General features: G+C 36.1%; 1 protein-coding gene across 9 annotated transcripts in view; it reads right to left on the reverse strand.

Annotated features, from left to right (window-relative positions):
• Positions 1-20,436, reverse strand: part of LOC119143520 (multidrug resistance-associated protein 1-like) — a 54,947-nt gene that overhangs the window by 7,609 nt on the left and 26,902 nt on the right. For all 9 annotated transcript variants that reach the window (XM_037377862.1, XM_037377861.1, XM_037377864.1 and 6 more), the window contains 17 exons: positions 19,059-19,205; positions 17,685-17,769; positions 17,502-17,568; positions 15,865-15,991; positions 14,309-14,485; positions 13,612-13,779; positions 12,365-12,551; positions 10,669-10,738; positions 9,651-9,711; positions 8,246-8,465; positions 7,601-7,755; positions 6,352-6,507; positions 5,089-5,288; positions 4,120-4,246; positions 2,629-2,730; positions 1,535-1,678; positions 726-884 (listed from right to left, as the gene is read on the reverse strand). In XM_037377862.1, the coding sequence (XP_037233759.1) occupies positions 726-884; positions 1,535-1,678; positions 2,629-2,730; positions 4,120-4,246; positions 5,089-5,288; positions 6,352-6,507; positions 7,601-7,755; positions 8,246-8,465; positions 9,651-9,711; positions 10,669-10,738; positions 12,365-12,551; positions 13,612-13,779; positions 14,309-14,485; positions 15,865-15,991; positions 17,502-17,568; positions 17,685-17,769; positions 19,059-19,205 (2,352 nt within the window). The remainder of the gene's footprint in view (positions 1-725; positions 885-1,534; positions 1,679-2,628; positions 2,731-4,119; positions 4,247-5,088; positions 5,289-6,351; positions 6,508-7,600; positions 7,756-8,245; positions 8,466-9,650; positions 9,712-10,668; positions 10,739-12,364; positions 12,552-13,611; positions 13,780-14,308; positions 14,486-15,864; positions 15,992-17,501; positions 17,569-17,684; positions 17,770-19,058; positions 19,206-20,436) is intronic.

A 20,436-nucleotide genomic window follows, 5' to 3' on the forward strand; every position in this document is an offset into this window, starting at 1 on the left:
AGTTGTATCAAAACCTGTAAATTTATCATTCCCCTGAGCAAATATATTTCTCAAAGGGAAAGCAGCAAAGGATTTGAAGGAATATATACGCATTTTTTTCTATTCAGCCCATTCTTAGAAAGACCCAGCCTATTCGGTTTTAAATATTAGCCTTGTCTCCATGCTCAGTCTATGGCAGAGACACATAGGAAATATTACCAGGATTAAAGCTCCAGAAAAGCAAGCAAAAAAACCCCCACAAAACAAAAAACAAACCTTCCTTTGGAAAATATCAGATAAATTTATTAAAAATTATGTTCACATCACCCATGCACAAAAACGGTTTTATGAATGGCACTCAGGGAACTGGCAAAAAGTCTTCAGGTGACCATTAAATTTGTTTTCTAGGTTTTACTTTACGCTAGAGCATTTGAATGTAAATCAGTGTACCAGCATGAACACAATCCTAATGATATGTGAACATTTTTCAGGAAAGCATTATGCCAAAAGTACTGAAGATTAATGTCTAATCAAATAGCTAAGATTCTCGAAAGTTCAATTCTAAAACCTGATAGACCATAACAGACCTATTTTCAAAGATCAGTAAAGTTCTATTGGCGTTTTATGCCTCTGTCTCTTGGTAGCCTGTGGACTTCAGGGTTATAATTTCTCAAAAAAACCCAAACAAGTGTCTTGTGTTAGTACAGGGAAAAAAAAAAAAAAGTTATCGCTAAAACACATCTTACCTGTGGAATAATGTTAAGATTTCCACGTAGGTCATGGAGTCCAATAGTTGATATATCGATTCCATCAATAATTATTTTGCCTTGAGATCCCTCTAGAACTCTAAACAAGCAATTTGTGAGTGTTGATTTACCAGCTCCCGTTCTTCCAACAATTCCAACCTGAAACAAAGTATTCTGATGAAGCCTTTAACATTCCAATGTACACATTCTACATGAAAAATTATTAGTGAATTCAGTTTCAACTTCCAGTTCCAAACATCAATTTCTTTGATCAACATACAACCCTATAGGTGGAAACCCACTTTCGGAACACGTGACTGACAATCAGCTCTCCCTCAGAAGCTGTGGAAGCCTACACCTGGTTCCCTGGGAACCCTTTCTGTTTCTCCTCCCTTTTGTCTAGCACTCCTCAGCTCCATCCAAGGACTCTAAACTAGGTCTTGCTTGGTGTTCCTTGATCCCAAACCCAAAATTGATTAGCACCAATCTGGCAGCGTATTTCTCTACATAAATATTCATCACAGTGGACAAGAGGTTTAATTTCAAATTTGGACTTTCCCTAAAACTACCAAATTCATAAAACATTATCTCAGTTTCTTACAGGGATAAAAATGTCTACATAGTAGAGGAAAATACTTTTCCTTTTCTCATTTGTCTTTTCTTTAATGTCTTACCCACTTAACATCTTCCCTGTTCAACATCATCTTGCCATATCTAGTATTGGAGTTTCCTCATATGAAATCTTTTTGAAGTAAAAAGTTGGAAAACAGAATTTTATACCCAGATTTATCTCTTATTATATACAGTACCTTCTCTTTACTCCGTGTCTGAAAAGAAACATCATCCAGTGCTAAACCAAGATCCTTCCTGTACTGAGCCTTGTAGTTAACAAACTCTATTATCCCTCTATCCGGCCACCCTTCTGGTGGCCTTTTTGACATTATCCATGGTTTCTGGAATTAAAATCATTGGTATTTCAGCATATGGCAGTAAAAATGTTGCAAATTAATAAAAACATTAGGAAGATTACATATTTCTTTAAAAATCCCAGCAGGTTTAGGATAATTCCAATGCCACGTAATGGAAGGAGAACCTACTTTCATAAACACAACTTGGCAGAAGCACCCTGACTGGGTTTTTGGTTTGGGGTTGTGTCTTTTTTTAACACCTTATACACATTTAAAAAAGTAAACTCTGTGTAACTGGGTAGTTGCTAATAGTATGGTATTTGTTCCATCAATGGACAGGAACTGAGTTTAATCTGATGCCTAATCTCCCAGATATTTAAAATGCATGGGTTTTGAGAAACATTTTGTTTTAAGAAGTAGAGTAGGAGAGAACAGGAAGATGTGGACAAAGGTTAAGAAACATAAACATGGCAGGAGGGTAAAAGAGAATGACAAAGTAGAAAAGCATCTTGTTTCCAAGACAGACCAAGGCTCTCATGCCTCCCTGACATGGGAACTGCTTTCAGAAAAGCATAATAACCAAGGCAAATTGGTTTGAAACAAATATCTCTCCACACATGAGGTGAGTAACATTTAGGGGTCTGCAAGGCTTATCTTCCTCTCTTCCCCTCTTAAAATGTTTCTCTTGGTGGCACGTAGCATAGAGAATTCACCTGAGCTGTAGCTGCATTAGTCTTACTACAAAATCCATTGCTAAGAAGAATGCCAAGAAATTTACTACTCAAAATAGGAATAAAATTGGTATGACTATATATGTAATGAAGAAGCTACATATTACTCTCAACATAAAAAAAATCAGAAAGTATTTAATAACAAATTATAACCTGCTATTACCACTCATCAATATTAAAGTCAGTAATTTTCTATACACATAAATTATGTGTATAGAAATTATGTTCAAGAAGAATGCTCACCATTTCAAGAAAAATGCTCACCTCTTTATCCATTTTTGCAAATTCACAGATTCTTTCAATTGAAACTGCATTGGTCTCGATTTCACACGCTTTACGCACCCAGAAATTTAGACTCTGAATTATCTGGGGAAATAGTTCCATCAAAGAACATAAAAATTTTACTCTGCTAAAATAAAGCATACTGATTTCAAAACTTACCCTGACTTTAATTACCTCATAAGCTGGATGCTTAATCACAGAAGCAAAAAAGTGTACAGAAAATGATGGTACACCAAATGAACTATCTCTTAGAAAATCACTGATCTGAGCATTCCTCTGAGCAGTTCTTGTCTGCTTTCAGACTGCCCAATGGCTACTGTAATTTTCACTAACATAACAGCTCCAGAAATCTGAAACTACTTCAAGATCAACAGAAAGTGCAAGGTAATTGTACGATACGTTGAAAGGAAAAACTTATATGGCTCATATTGTATGTACATTATTGCACGACTCCCATGTAAAGTAAACCAGCAGTACTTAACAAAGAATTTTTAATGAAGATATTTGTCTACCATGTCTACCAAATTTGTCATCTTCAAGCACTGGGAATGCTTACACACAGAGAATAGGTACCACTCCCGTGGCACCAATTCTGTGGTTAAATATTCCCACTTCTGTAGGAAAAAAGTGAGCCGAAGAATTCTTGGAGTCAACCATTTTGAGATGCTGTATGTAACTAAATAAAGAATGGCGCCAATTTGACATCAGATGAAGCTGAAAAATTGTGCAGTACCTGTGATTGTCATCACCAAGATTAAGATGATATAAAGGAGATTTTTCTATCTCTGGATAATAGAAAATGGAACTTTTGTGATTTGGGGGTGATGTGGTTATGCCACGACAGGTCTATATATTTTTTTGTATTTCTATTCATGAGTATCTCTCAGCTGCGTTTCTGAAGCACTCACCACAGTGAGAATCTGAACACCACTAGACTCCTGAGTATCACAAGAACATAAAACTTGGATGCTTAGCTTCTGTATACATAATGCTTAGGATTTACTTTAACTAGCAACTTACCAGTACAGTTTACCTTACCTCGAGACACATTTCAAATGTGGCTCTCATTTATTACTTTTACAAGGACAACACCCAAGTAAATGATTTTATTAGTAAGCATTCCTACATAACATTTAGTAAGTGAACAAGAACAAGAAATCAAATATGAAGTATGGCTGTGCATGACTAGGCTTCTTATTTGGTTTATCAGAACACTTAAAAACAAGTCATACTCAGTTAACTTGATTTTTAAGTATGTTTTAATAGTTATTGTTTCATCTAAATTCAAAAGTGGATAATAATTGATGTGAAGCTTCTCAGAATTAATGGAATGCAAAGGAAAACTCTGTTCTGCCCATGGGATTTAGTGTTGCTAATGCTACTGTGCATATTCACCTACTCAGCCACATTGTATGTATCCTTCTTTTTTCATATGCAATGTGGTAGCAGCAAAAAAAGAAAAACATTACTTACATTTAGAGCATAGGATATTGATAAACCCACTGTAGAAGAACTCACTGTATTTCCAGCCAGTACTACAAACACTGCAGCAAAGAAGACCATTAAATTTCCCAGAAATTCAAGCCTGACAGACAGCCACCTGTATTAAATCAAGGCAAAGAAAAAATGTGAATTACCTACAAAATTTTTGATAGTACAGCAAACATATTGCTAATATAATGACTCTTTGAGATCATTGTATTAGCCATATACTCACTTTACAAAAGAGATAAGTACTATTATTCCCATTTTACAGGTGGACGGGGGAGGGAATATAACATGTCTAGAACTGGCAGCACTGTTAAAAACAAAATGCAGGTGTCTCAACTCCTGGCTAGTGCTCCCTTTACTCTTCATACTGCTTTCCTGCTCTTCCTATCTGGAAAAAAATCTGGTGTATGACTGAAAACCAGATCTGAAAATCTTCACCTTGCTAATCTCTGCCCATAGCTGAACTGAATCACAAAGGAAGGAGAGGAAATGGACGTATTTCCTTAAACGCAAGATTCCACTCTCTAAGACCCGCCCAGTGCCTGTAGGTACAGACACCAGGTTACTTTCACGTGAACTACCAAAATATAAATTCAATTTGTTCGTAAACTTGTAAGAGGAACTGTTAGCTGAAAGTAGTACACTCCATGCTCATGACCTATTGGTAAACATTTTTTTTAAATTTTTTTTCCTGTTCGTTGTTGTTGGTTTTTCGTAACAGTCTCATCCCAGGCAGTTTATGCATATTTTCTATAAACCTGCTAGTTTCTGGTACATAAAGAAGAAACCCTAGTGCTTAGACATAATCTACCCATCATTACAAAAAGTGGTGGATAAATTGCTCTTGTCCTCCTTTTTCCCAGTGGGTTCCTCTGACTAGAGGTAAACCCTTAGTTGTGGAATTCTACAGAAGAAAGTCTTAGTCACAGATGCAGATCAGCTGTAAAGTACCTGTTTGAGATAACATTGTTGTAGAAGTACACTAAGTTCTCATACACGACATCATTATTTCTTCTAATGAATCTTCCTTGGTGGCCAAACCCTCGAATTGTTGAGCGCCCTGCAAGAGTCTCACTGAAGTGGGAGATCACAGGAGAATGCGATGCTCCTGCTAGTCGTCGAATTTGTCGTGAACTCGCTATGTAGTATCGCTAATAAAACAGTAGAGACAAAACAGACATTTTAAGTCACTACAGTTTCTTTTACCTTTTTTTGTTTAAAATATTTGCCATATGTATTTCCAGTTAAGAAATCTGTTCAGTAATTCCTGCAAATTTTGAATATGAAAAAGTTGAATGTGTCTACACATAAAAAAAGCTATTCACAAACATTGTAGAAAAAGAAAAATCTGTCTCTTGGGACACACCAATATTTTAGTGCTGACATAACTGAAATATATAAATTACTGGCAAGTTTAAAATAGGAGACTATTACTTCCAAATTCTATAGAAAACGTGCTATAGCACAAGAGGTGTCTAACAACCGACCAAAACTTTTGTGTAAACTTCAAGTTAGAATGTTCTGTTTCCTTCTCAGATGAAATTCAGCCTTTATTTCATTCATTATTAAGGAGATATTATCTGTATTTAAATTATTTAACAGACTGAATCCAGGCACTCTTTTCCTTCCTCTGTATTCTTATTTTAAGAATCTTTTAAGGTCTTTAATCACAGACCACCCTTTGAGCATCAAGAAACAAGAATGCAGCTGTTAGTCTTCCTGAAACATTACTTTTTGGTTTCTCAGTAGTGTAACTGGCACTCTAGACAAAAAACAGCACAGGTAGTTTAGGCGTTATTCTATTTTACATCTGTTGTTTCAGGGTTACCCTTCAACTTTTAATTTTCACTATTATATACAGCGTTTTTTTCAGGTAACTTAATCAAATTTTTCAGTGGGATCTGTATCAATACTGTATCTTCCTAAGAAAAAGGCAAATATAAAGAGAAAAACAGAAGATGTTAAAATTTCCCAAGCATTACAGGATATATTCAAGAAGAGTTCTAATTTCCTTTTAAGAAGCTGAGGATTTTTTTCTGAAAGCAATTTCACATGTGTTCTGTATACATATATATATATATATGTATGTATGTATGTTTGGGGTTTGTTTTTTGGTTTTCGCAATAAAGAATAATTTAAGCCGGTATCCTTGATTGTTTTGAACATTTGATCCACATATATTGAGAAATCCTTATAAAAGCTTAATGCACTTACTTGGATAGTAAAATAAATGCATCCCAGGGGAATAACTACCACTATGAATAGTGGTGAGGCAGATGTGATAACCAGAATGGTTCCAATAACATCTAGTGTACAATTTAGCCAAGTTCGTAGGTAGTAATGGAAACGTATGTCCACTATAAATAAGTCCTGTAACGATGCACAGAAGAATCAATATTTTATGTGTAAATTCCACTAAAAACTTCAAGAAAGTATCTTTAAAAATGGAATAAAACTGAAATATCTAGTAGCATCCCCCCTGATTATATCCTAATGAATGTATTCATATATTATTATTTGCCTAAAAATGAAAAAGACATAATAGCTTTTAGACTACTTGTATGTCAGAGAACAGGCTCAGAGTGTGTAAAGTCAAAAAGAGACAGCTCTTGCTATTTTGTTACTCAATATTATTTAGCTTACATAAAGCATATCAGACTGAAAGGAGGCCAGGAATTCAAATCCTAACTCTGTATACTCCTGTTCATAGTTCTGGAAGCATATTGATCTATTACTAATCTCTTACTATATGTGGTAAAGCTTTTTCAAACCCAGTTTATAATATATCACTACCAAAGACTAGGGGCTTTAGTGAAACCTAAATCAACTGATCTTTTAGTGTATTATACAACCACTCTTCTATTCTAGAGAGCAGAGCCACCAACAGTCACTGTATTTGAAGTAATCAGTAATGCATCAGTAATGCAACGATCTAATTATGATGAGAGTGGGAAGTATTAAAGTCACAGTGAATAGCACTTGTATGTGTATTAGAGGTTCCAGTTAAAGCCAAAACACCACAAACAGAAAATAACATCCACTTTATGTCTATACACCTCCAAGAACATGAATTTAATGTATTAATTGGTTTTGACAATAACATTTGATTCTGATATACAGTATACTATCTAAGAAAAATACAGGTTGGTTTTTTTTTAAAAAGATCAGGTTTAGGTCTCGTAAACTCATTGCACTGCAGCAACAGTTTTAGAGGAATGGCCTCCTAATAGTCTTGGATAAGGTCTATACAACTACTAATAATATGGTTTGATGGTTTTGTAAGAAAATAGCTTGAGACAGTTTTTTAAGATTTTATGCACTGAAACAGCTTTCTACTGCTAGATACCGCATTCACTTATTTTGATATCTTTAAGTTTTCAACAATACTAAATGGAATTAAATCTGTAGTCACTCAAGCTTCATTCTCATAAAATGGAAAATACGCATGATTTTTCTCCTTCACCTTTGTGAATCTATTGATGATCTGACCAACTGGATTAGTTTCAAAACACTGAAGAGGAAGGTGCAACACGTCATCTAACAGCTGATGATGCAATGTCCGAGAGGCAGACAGGGATCCCTTGGTGAGCACATAAGCACCACAGCAAATGAGAAGACCTTGTGAATGGATAAATTAAAAGACATTATGAATGGTTGGGGAGGGAAAGGAGATGGAACTTGTTTCTGTCACTTTTCTACCACAGTGAGCAATCCAACAGTTGTGCTTCACATCTTAGTTTTACAAATGCACATTTTTGTATTTTGTTGATACATGTGACTATTTCATAAGTATGTTTTTCCTGCAGTTAAGTCTTTCATGTTAGCATGCCATAACACATCAACACTGATTTCCTTCCTCATTGAGATGCCAACATAACTTCATTTGGTTACGCTTTGATATTCCAAAAATTCACAGAAGTATCATAAAATTAAATAGCATTTTCTTCTACATGTCTGTATATTTCTTCTCTCCCCAGGTTAAACTATTATACTGGTTTGCATACAATTCTGTTTATGAAACAACCAGGACTATTTCTTTACTAATACACATTTAGGCAGATTAAACTCAGCAAATGGTGAGAAAACAGTCAAAAATGTTTATCCTTGCCTTGTATGAATCCCAGAAGCCCATAGATGAGAAGTTTATAGTTTTGTGATTGTTTCCACTCTGTAAAATCACTAATTTTGGCTGTTTCTGCAGTCCAGGTGCTCAGCCACAGATTCTGTCCAATGGCTAGTGCATTTTGTGCTAAATAAGCAGCTATGGTGAGCCACATCCATCGCCAGTTGAAGGCTTGGAGGTATTTCAAAACGACTGATATTTTCATCTAAATACATTTTAAAAAAAAGAATATATTTTTTAAAAAGTTACCCTTAAAATCATTATCATTGTAAATACAGATCCAAGTTATATAATGGGAACGGGATAAATCTAAATTATTTTTTAAATAAATCTGACAACTTAGGTATATGAAGACATACTGTAAAAACACTTCCCCTCCCACTACACTCTGCTCTTTAAGGATACATATCATAGGCAAACTTACTTGTGGTATTTTCCAGTGTCAAGACTTAAAAAAACATACACATGTAGATTATACGAAACAAACAAACAAACAAAACAAACTAATCCCCCCCAAAACCCAAGGAAACAAAAGTGCAATTCCTGGGCAGTTTGTATGAAGCAAATCTTACTCTATTCATCAATGGGACTAGAAACTTTAGACCTGCCACTCTGGGCTGCCGGAGTCAATGACATTAGTGTCAGCAGGAAAAATCTCATCCTTGGTGTAGATGAGGACTAATGGGACCAAACTCAGCTAGGCCACTGGAAAGGCAGAACTTGCAGAAGCAGAATAATGACAGATTCTTGGATTTCATTACAGGGTCTGAAGTGAAATGAGCTGTAGTTGGCACAAACTTTTCTGTCTCTTCTGCAAACTCCTTTTCTCAAGCGTCTATTTCTACCATCTTGCTAGAAACTCACACCTTCTTCCCCCCTTCTTATTTTAATTAAACTACAGCTTCCCAGTAAGTTTTGACCTTCTCCACACTCCTGTTTCACTTGTTCTTTTTCCCTTCCCTAGCAACTGGCACGTTTTTTTAATGGAAACTGCAGAAAGTGTGCTTCTAACATAAAACAATACTGCAGTAGTATTACCATGCAAAATTTCTACTCCCTCCTCCAGTACACAGGTATTTATAAACTTCCTAAAGGTAAGACAGGCAGAATGTTTTTCTAACAGAGGTAAAAGCTTTTTTCATCTTCTTCTTTATGAAATATGCAAACCAGACTGGAGCTAGATGTAATGTGAAAATACAGCCAGTAGCAGATCATCAAAATAGAAAATCTCAGATACCTACTTTAAATTTGATAAAAACCTGTAAAATTTATTTTAAATTCAGTAATGAGATGTCAGGCAACCTTAACAAGAAACAGAAAACTGTAACTGCAAAATAATACGTTTATGGGAAAAAAATAAAGTCAAAGCTTTTTCTATTAGTATACTTACGCCACCAGTGGTAACTTTTTCTTTATTGTTAGTGAGTGTTTTCCATTGATCGAAGGAAGAACTGCAAACAAGAAACACTTTCAAGTCTTCTTGTGAATCCTCATACAAAGAATAATCAATTTATTTCTCAGCAAAAATGGTTACTATAAAATCTTGTAATTTTTTCCTATGGAGACACAAACTGTCCTCACGTGTACTGTTTTTCTTGTTATAATAATATTATGGGCAGAAGACACACTAGGTATGACCTTTTCATTTCTTGTATAATTATGTGTAGAGAAAACTGAGCTTGCCCTGCATAAACATCAGCGAGAGATGTAAGACTGCCCTTTTCTGGGCCATGTAAGTGTTGTGTCGTGCAACTTGGCTCTCAGACCTTGTCTGGGCCCAGGATTAGGGCTTATTATTTGACGCTTCCAGTCCTACTACTTTTGGACCAGGGTGGTTAAGCTTAAGTGTCCTGCATTCTCTGAACTTTCTAGGTTGAGTCTCATCTACTTCATCTTTGCACTACCTTACATAACTGCAAATACAGCACTACAGTGCTTTACAAATCCATCTAGGTGGTTATTCACTATTAGAAAGCCCAGAGGTTTTCTTAAAGGTGGATAAAGACAAATCAATATTACAAAGGAAAAACAAAGAGCATAAACAACTTGTTAATATATCAAAAAGTCAGATTTCTGCCAGGGAATTGTGGTTGCATCCACACCAGTGACCTCAGTTGATCTTCTGAAAGTCCCCTTCATTCCTGCTTAATGTACTTTGGTACGCACTGTGAAGCAGCCCATGAACTGGACCTCCTGAACTCATGCAGCACATTAACGAGACTTCTTTTGTATAAAGTGAAAACAATGTGAGCTCCAGATACACGCTCTCAACTGCTAATGGGCATTCAGGCTTAACCCGTGTTTACACAGTGAAGCATAGTGGTGCAGCCTTCAGCACTTTGTGTTGTTCTAGCACTGCATCACTTAAGCAATGGCTAATTTTTTTTTTTTTTTTTCAAAATACTTACTCTTTATATTTCAGCAGTTCTCTTTGTTGCAGACTCCTGCCCAGCTGGCCCCCTTCTTTTGAAGAAATCACTGTAAGGGGGGGGGGGGGGGGGGGGGGGGGGAATAAAAAATGTATTTTCAGTATTATACCACGAGTAAACAGATACAGTACAAGAAGTTAAAAATAAAAAATGGGAACAAATTGATGCATTGCAATAATTTAAATTACGAACACCTTAAGTCGACCTAGTCTTGGAATAAGTACTACACAAGACAGACACACTTATGACCAAATGCTAGAACTGTGAGAGCAGGTAAATCTCCCCCATGAGCCTAGAGTCTCTTTGGAATTCCAGTCTTGCTTAAAGTATTACTATCCCTGTAAATACTAACGTTAGTGTTTATCTCAAAGTATTCTTGGATCATGGCCTGCATTTCTGTTCTTTATGTGTTAATGAAAGGAGTCAATACTTTTTTCTTCCAGGAATGTATTTTTTTCTTCTTTTCATATTTGATGTTATTTTTGTCCACAGACCTGTTAAGACATAGATATGTTTCCTGCGTCCATCTATCCTGCTGAATGTGCCTCTGCTGTATAATTTTGTATCACAACACATTGCATACCATTTCTTCTCTTCATTGCTTTGGTTCCCCTTCCCTCTCTTTATTACGTTTCACGAATAATACATGTTTCCTTACATGGCTACCTCATACCTTCATCCCAACACAGCTAACTCAAGACTGCCCACTGCTTTCTTTTGCAAATTTGCTATTCTGTCTGTCCACTCCCCCCTGTCAAACCCCAGCAAATATTTGAGAGTGCGGGCTCCAGTACAGGGCCTGAATGCACCAGATTGTGCATTGTACTTTCTACAGGCTCAGTTTAGAGGTGCTAAGCTAACTGGAAACCAGCATTATAAACGTCTGCAGATATTCATCTCTCATAGGACTCCTCTGTGTCATGTGGAGAGATTGCTTCTCTCATAATTAAATAACCACAATTAATATCCTCTTGAAGTACATGATGAAAACAGGTCAAACAGACTGCATTGTCAATGTACGTGTTCCTTTCCTGCAACTCTATAAAGGGCCCGTATTGAATAACTCAGGTACAGAAGCTGAATCCCAATCTATATGAATGATTTGTAAGTATGATTTTTTTAAGGTACTATGCAGTATTTGTTTGTTTATGCTGTCTACCTGTTGGCTGGAAGTATTTCATATGAGTACTAAAAGGTTTTGGTTTTGCCTTTTTAGCCTACAAATGGACCATATTCTCCTTCCCTGCTGTGCTCAACGATTACAGCAGTCTAAGGTGATGGAAACAGGAACATCCAATATAAATCAGGACATAATCACTGACACTGCAAGATTAATTTGAAATTTCCATAAGTTATTTATTGGGCAATAAATCCTTAGCAGAATCAGGTAACTTTAACAGGTAATTAATACAGTATGTAAAAGAAGTAAACAGCTGCATAAGGCAGTTTTATCACACGTTCATTAGTTGAAAGAGTAAACCATTTGATCTCAAGACATTAAAGCCTGATTTTTTTTATTTTATACCCTATAATTCTATACCAAAACACAGACAGAAATACCCTACATTTTCCAGCAATTACTGTATTCATTTACAGGAAGAAGAGGAGGAATATTTTGACAAGCTTGAATGAAAACTAAAAATACTAAGCAAACACAGTATACAAATTTTCTCACCTTCCACTGGGGTTGTCTTTTCATTTGTATGCTCTGCACTGAAGACTTGAATAAGCTCAGTAAAATTAGCTCTCTTTGAAATTAGTTCTTGGTAGGTCCCCATTTGACTTATTCTGCCCTTTTCCATTACTATTATAAGATCGGTGTGAGGCAGGAGCGTTACGTTATGGGTCACCAATATACGAGTCTGGAACACAATGTACCATATAAATACAAAGAATACAAAGTGTATATTAGAAGCAGACATTATATTATGATAGCTGGAAAGATATGGAATTTTTCTGGGATTTTGCTCATTTATTTGTCTATTATTATTATTATTGTTACTTATTGCCTACTTTATTACATGAATTTTAATTGTTGATTGTAATGTCAAACTTTATGCCTATAGCTATTTGCTATGACTTGCACTTATCTGTCTCTTAATGTGTATCTCCTGGTCAGGAATGGTTTAGATTAGGTTGTAAAGATAAGAGGTAGATATTACAGGTTTTAACATACTACATGTAGTTTCATAATCTCAATAACAAAATCTGCTTACAAGTCTACCATCACTAGAGTTCTTGCTTCTGCCAGACACTTATAACCCATGAAGCAGATAAATTAAGAAAAGGGAGAAGCGAGAGAGGGAACGTGAAAGACATTTACTTTATAGTAAGTAACATATTCATAATAATAAGTATTTCATAGTAATACATGTATTTTGTGGGCATCAGCCAGCAGGAATGATTTGTCCTAATTCATGACACTGAGGAGAGATTTTTTACAAGCTGTCTTACTTTCCCATGTGAACAGCTTTTAAACAGGAGAGTCTATTCCTTCTGATTCTACTTCCCCCTAAGAATTTCTTTGTTCAACAAGAATCCTTTCTTTCTATAACCTATACTGGCTATAACCTATTTACTGCAGTGAGGCATCAACAGTGACCATGATCAAGAGTGATCAATATGCAGATCACAGCACTCCTCAAAAGCTGCCAGGAAAGAAAAATGAGCAAATATTATATGAATCTTCCAGGCTCCCAGGTCAGGCCAGCCCTCAATCTTTTTTTTGGTCTGTGCTATGCCTTCACAATAGGCTTCAAATTGGCACAATCAGCTGTGCTTTTTATTTAGCCCCTTTCTTCAGAATGACTTTCATCAACATGCTAGGTAAGAGATGAGCGTTTGCAGAATGACCGGGACCTCTACTGTTGTATTGTACAAAGCAGTTCATCCCCAAATTGAAAGGATGACACCCTACTTCACCTTGCTTTTTAGGAGACCTGAAGGTCCAATTAGCTTCTCAAAAAGGTGTTTCCCAATGTGTACATCCACAGCAGACAGGGTGTCATCCAGAAGATACAAGTCAGCATTGCTGTACACAGCTCTAGCGAGACTCACTCTCTGCTTCTGCCCTCCACTTATATTGACACCCTAAGAAAAGAAAGACAAAATAATCCACATTTAAATATGAAATACTAAAGAAGACCAGTGTATCACACTCAGTTGCATCATTATTTTTTTCAGGTAATCAAAGTAAATTTTATACTAGATATGAAAATAGAAAGGTTAGCATTTGGATTTTCAAGTAATTAGAGCAAAGCCTGGCCTCTGTTGATTAAATTCCCACTCCAGAATGAGCAAATGCAAATACTTTAGAAAACTACAAAATAACTTTTATTTACAGTCATACAGGCATTTTTAGAGTATAAAGGAAACCTGGAGAACAGGACAGGGCTGACTCAAACTTCTGTATAGAGAAGAGCTATTTTAATAATTATAAGAGTTCAGAGCTTGAACAGAAGTTAAGTTCAAAGTAAGTAAGCTAAGTAAGGAGATGGGCTAGATGTATTTGGCTGAGGACTGATTAATCATCAGTGACAATTATAAAATAGATAATATATAAAACCATAAAAGCCATAACTTAACTTATCGCATCATTTCTGACACCTCAAATTCTTACCCTTTCTCCAATCTCTGTTTGGTCTCCATTCAGTAGCTGTTCCAAATCTGGCAGTAAAGCACAAGACTCTAAAACAAGTTTGTAGTACGGCATATTTAGATTTGCACCAAAAAGAATATTTTCCTGTAAACTGTCATTTTGAATCCAAGCTTGCTGAGAAACATATGCCACTGAACCCTGAAAAGAATAGGAAACAATTTTTTTACTTGGGCTTTCTGAACATGAAAAATAGCTTTTAAGAATACATTTTAAATTCCAGCTTTAGCTCAAAGTAACCGGTAATTACCTCCAAAACTTGAGTATTATTAAACAGTTAAAATTTTGACTAAGTCAGATAATAAAACGAATCAGTTGAATATTCCTGTATAACAGCTTGCCTGTACTAATTTAAGAGCACGTACTTTGAATAAAACTAACAAAGCTGGGACATATATTGAGCAAAGTCTTGCAGGAAAGATGTCAGTGACAAAAAGGCATTGGTTGTAAGATTTACATGCAGCAATACAATTTGATTGTGTTTTTACATAACATGCTGTGGAATGTGTCAGTCATTAGAAATTAAGGTTACAGGACAGAAGTGATAATTAGAAATGCTCCTAGATCTTTTCTTCCATTAAGCTACATGACCTGTGAAAATCTATTAATTTTACAACAACAAATTGATAGCACACACTTACTGGGTATATGCCTTCCTTGTTAAGATTCTACACAGTTTATCTTTTTCCTCTTAATTCCTACTCTCAGATTCAGAACACCTCAACTTCATATTCTTCCCCCATCCCCCAAGAGTGACAGAATACTGTACTAGATTTCCATAGGAGTGGATTTTTATTCAACACTTATTTTCAAGGCTGAGACACTTTTAATGTTGCCACATCCACTTGCAACCAGATTAACCCACATTGTGCTTATCCATTGAAATTTATTGGCTCAAACACTGTAGTCGGTTTTCAAATGTTAACTCCCTCCATATCTATAACCTATAAAAAACTTTCCTAAACCCTTTTCTGGGATGGGGACTTTCCCTGCTCTATGTAACTACAAGACAAGTTAAGCTACAGGGTTTCCTATCACCAGGTAAGCCAGCACCTTAATTCCACCTCTGCATAAAGTTCAACTTTTCCCTCTATTTCCATATCCTGTATCTTCTCTACACATAAGCCATTGCAAGAAACATGATCATCTTCTACAACAGTTTATGACTGCTCCAACTGGGTCATGTCTGTACAGCTGTTCAAAACCAGCAACCATTAGATGTTTGGGCTCAATATATGACTTAAACACTCATGATTTTTGCACTGAATTATACAGATTATAAAAAAATGAAAATAGCTTTGTAATCACTTTGGTTGAAAACAAAGAGAAACTGTTACACCGTTAACAAAGTGTCATTGTGTTGCTTTTCTTTGAAGATTTAGGAAGCTGGAGCTACCTTTGCCAGTATTTATACAATCATAAATAGTTGAGGAGGAAAAACTACACTTTCAAATGCAGTTCTGCTTAATTTAGGTATTGACGAGTGGGCAAAGCAGGGCGACACGGACAGACAATCTTACTCTTCTCTGAACTGTTCCTTCAAGTTTCTCCATTTCTCCAAGAACAGCAGAAAGAAAAGATGACTTTCCAGATCCAACCTGTCCCACAACAGCAACTAAAGAGCCTTCAGGAATGCTGACATTCAAGCTGGAAATATTGAGGAAGACAAGTTAGTTATCCTCTCTGTAAACATTCCATCATGTATGGGTTGTGGTCACTGAAGAAAGAGATACTCTATTTTACTCTCAGAATGATGAGAAACTAGTACTTCAGTTTGCATATCTTTTGACTATATACTGTTCGGAAACTTGCAATAATGACTTCAAGTATAAATTTATTTGTCTGCAAGTTAAGAGATTGTGCTTTCATCTGATCATAATAAAAATCAAATGGGAGACAGTCTAACCAATAGGTGGTCTTATTTCTAAGGCCTGCAGTGCATGTTCCATCTTACTCTGACAATCACCTGCTAGACTTCTCACGTAGCATCTACTGTAGTCAATGAGTGATCCCTCTTAAGGGAGAAAATAGCTGTTTGGGTAAATAAAAGCTGCCCTTCATAACCTGCAGATTTTGCTGTCAAAATAAGTACAATGTGTACTCATAAACTTTACACAAGGAGAGCCACTTGCTGCATCTGCACCTTATGCTATCTGGATCTCAGTGTGTTCTGATTTGAAGGCCCTACGCTAAGATAAGCATAGTTCCTTCAGACTGGAGCTTGGAGAACAGATGAGGTAGAGAAAGACTGTACCCAGAGACTATACCAGACTTTAATGAAGTCTGTATGTGATGCTGAAGACAGCTTATACCTGGGTACTATATTGCAGGCTATGGTGGCTGAGATGTGGACACTTGAATGCCACGTTACGGGAAGTGATCCCCCCAGCCCTGAGAGGAATAAGGTAGATAATGTGGTGAGAGGGTTAGACCAGCTGGGTTGCAACCTCTTCAGCTGCCTTAGCAAAATTTAACAGCTGTAGAGCCCTTATCAAATAGGTTTCTCATTCCACTTGAGAGCTTTGTTACTCCCTCACCTTACTAACCCTCCAATGCGTAGCAGTTTCAGGAGAGCGTAATTTACACCTAAGCAATACCTTGTTAGGTATTGTCAAACAAAAAGAGAGGTTATTTCAGGCAAAAGAGAAAACTGTGAGAAAAGCGGATTTAGTGTTTGTTTCTTCTTTCCAAAGGAAGTCACAGCCCAATTTTAAGATCAGTATTCAACGCAAGGCTGCATAAACTACCTTAGCTTACTTGTCGGCAATATAAAATGCTACAATGGCAAAAAGGCATCTTGGCAGTTAATGCTCCCCAAAATGCAATTCAGGAAACATTGATATTATAGTTAAATCTCCCTTGTGCAAACTGAGAGGACAGGTGGTAGGAAAGGAGGAAGGAAGAGGGAAGAAGAGCACTGGCTTCCCATAGTACTTATGCAGTACTATGACAGAGAACATGCACTTTATGTGGTTCCTCTTGGAGCATCAGGGAGACCAGGTCAGACTTGATCTTCCAAAGCACACACATTTATGTTCTTTTGGCTATGTAACATCATGAACAATTCTGAATCAGAATATAGTAAACCTGAACAAAATCTCTATAGACATCACATTCTGCCAAAGGAGCACATAGAAATAAGTAAGAAACAGCTTACTTTTTTAAGACTGGCAGGCCATTTTTTTCCCAGCGGAAAGAAGCACCAATAAAGCCAACAGCATGATCTGTTTCAGTAAATAAAAAAAAAGCAAAGCGTTGCTAATCCATCCCCTTAATTGAGTTTCTTAGTGATCATCCATATCAAATGATGAGCAATTAAAAATTAATAGTTACTGCTTACTTCCACTGTAGTTTGTATTGACATCCTCAGGGTTAAGATCCTCAGCACACAGAAAATCCTCTAAACGGCTCAGAGAAACTTTGGTCTGCAAGATGAACATATATATACATATATATATTATTTATAACATGTCTGTGCTGCCTAATTTTTTAAATAATACTTTAAAAATTCTAGATATTATGGAAAGATATATTCCTTATCTGAAGATAGACAAAAAAGGTACTTAGGTATTTAAAAATTATTTTCCTTAAAATACTAAACAATCTAAAGTAATAAATGAGTGGTTTTTTTCTTTGAGGATCTACTGCTTGGTAGTTATAAAGTAACAGAGCATGCTTGACATAATTCAGTGTTAGAAGATATAGTTAATCAGTGAATGTCTGGTTCCTTTGACTCAATTAGTTTGTTTTCATAAACCTGTGGTGAAAACATTTTAGGTGGTTTTGTTTTTTTAAAAAAACAGTGCACAGTAACTCTCTCTCCAAATAATGAAGAAAGACAACATTTTCCTGAATGCATCATGAGATGTCCACTACTGTGCTGTGAAAAACTGAGATGAGATTGTGCTAATTTTTAATCTATTAGAAGTAAACCTTAGCAAAAGACAAAGTTTCGATATTACATTATGCTAACCAAAAATGAAATCAAATCAGGAAAAGTATTTGCTTACAGTGGTCCCCTTCCTTACAAAAAACTGATTTGTGTACATGCTGTGACAGAGCACGTTCATGAGCAGCTCATATAATATACCCAATAACAAAGTCTTAAAAGCTAGCAGTTCCCAACTCATATGGTAACCCTACTGGTGCACTATTAGGACTGAAGGTTGTTGATATGGTATCTCAACAGCTCTGCTCCTTTTTTCTCCACTTCCTTCAGTAATGATTTGACAAACACAGTATTGCAGAGTCCACAATAGGTCTTCCCTGCTTGGTACCAAGGGCTCCAATATGTAACAACAGCTGAGTGATTCAAACGTGTGCAGCCCCAATTGTTCATACTTTGTCTTCAGTGTATTATGAAAAAAAGTTGAGAGAGTAGGAGCAGAAGCTGAGACTAGCCTACTGAAGGAAGAATAGTGAGAAACAGAATGCTCACTTTTTTCAAATAAAATAATAATTATACACATAAAATAATAATACAAATTAAGAACAATTATGTGTTCTACCCAATTTTTATTCTACTTAAGAGACTGAGAGACATCCTTTAAACACAGCCTTCACACTTAATCTTTCCATAAAAATACCGTGCAGTTTCATATCAATAAAATGGAACTTAAAAGAATTAAATTACTTAATCACTCCTAGAAATAAATGAAACATGACTTGAGTATAAATATCAGCCTTTTACAGCACTTGTTCATAATATCTCTACCTGGGCTACAGCAGAGATCACAGATGGTAAATCAAACAAAGGCAGTCGCAAAATGTTAAATAATGAAATAGATGTAAAAACTTTAGTTGCTGTTAAAGCATTCTCTCCGTCCAGATGAAAGAAGACTCCAAACGTAGCCAATGAGACCTTTTAAGTAAAAAAAAAAAAAAAAAGAAAGAAGAAAAAGATATATCCACAATCAAAATCACATTATAACTACAATTTATACACAGATACTATTTTTGTTTGCATTTGAAAGGTGTGGGATCCCATTTCTGCTCATGTATAAACAGAGACTGTAACTGCTGCACACAGACACTACTGCATAGCTGCAATACTGAGTGTAGGAACACATACTATAATTTTAGTGAGCAAAAAACATGGGTACTGCATTTGACCCAACCAGATATACATGAAACTATATGAATTAACTTTCCCATCTTAGGAACTGATTTCTTCATTTATAAAACACTCAAACATGACGTTTCAGGAAATTCATATTTTTTTTCTCTTGCTATGATATTGGACATGAAATACAACTATTTACTGCAGGTATTTTTATTTTGATCACTGGATATTTTTTTTTTTCCCAAAATCTAGTCAGTAGTCATCAGAGAATAAGATGGGCTCTCACACAACAGGTAGTCAAACCTTCAGACAGAAAATGCTGAATTTAACAACCTGTCCTATGGGGTCTCTTCTGCTTGTTGAGTTTAATAGTCTTAAACTATACTAGGAATCCTAAACTAAACTACTTATAAAGTATAAGGACTCCTATAAGCCCTAAATAACAACTTGATTATTTCACTGCATTTAGTTCAAACTTTGTATTTTTCTTGCTCACTGCTTCAAATATTTCAGTTATTATCAAGGTCATAGACTGAAGGATGGCCTTAATCCTCCCTTTCACTACTCCTAAGGAATATTCCTTTTCACCTCTGTGAGTTAATGACTAGAAGATGCCAGTTTGTGTAAATGAAGTTAATGGCAGTCATTTATCCCTAAAGATTTCAGTTTGATCCATAGAATTATTCAGTTTGGAAAAGACCTTTAGGACAATGAAGTCCAACCGTTACCCTAACACTGTCAAGTCCATGACTAAACCATGTCACTAAGTGCCACAGTTACACATCTTTTAAATACCTCCAGGCATGGTGGCTCCACCACCTCCCTGGGCAGCCTGTTTCAATGCTTGACAACCCTTTCGGTGAAGACATTTTCCCTAATATCCAATCTAAACCTCCCCTGGCACAACTTGAGGCTGTTTCCTCTTGTCCTGTTGCTTGTTACTGGGGAGGAGTCTGACACCCACCTTGCTACAACCTCCTTTCAGGTGGCTGTAGAGAGCAATAAGGTCCCCCCTTGAGCCTCCTCTTAT

Source organism: Falco rusticolus, chromosome 2, assembly GCF_015220075.1.
Source record: "Falco rusticolus isolate bFalRus1 chromosome 2, bFalRus1.pri, whole genome shotgun sequence".
NCBI lineage: Eukaryota > Metazoa > Chordata > Aves > Falconiformes > Falconidae > Falco > Falco rusticolus.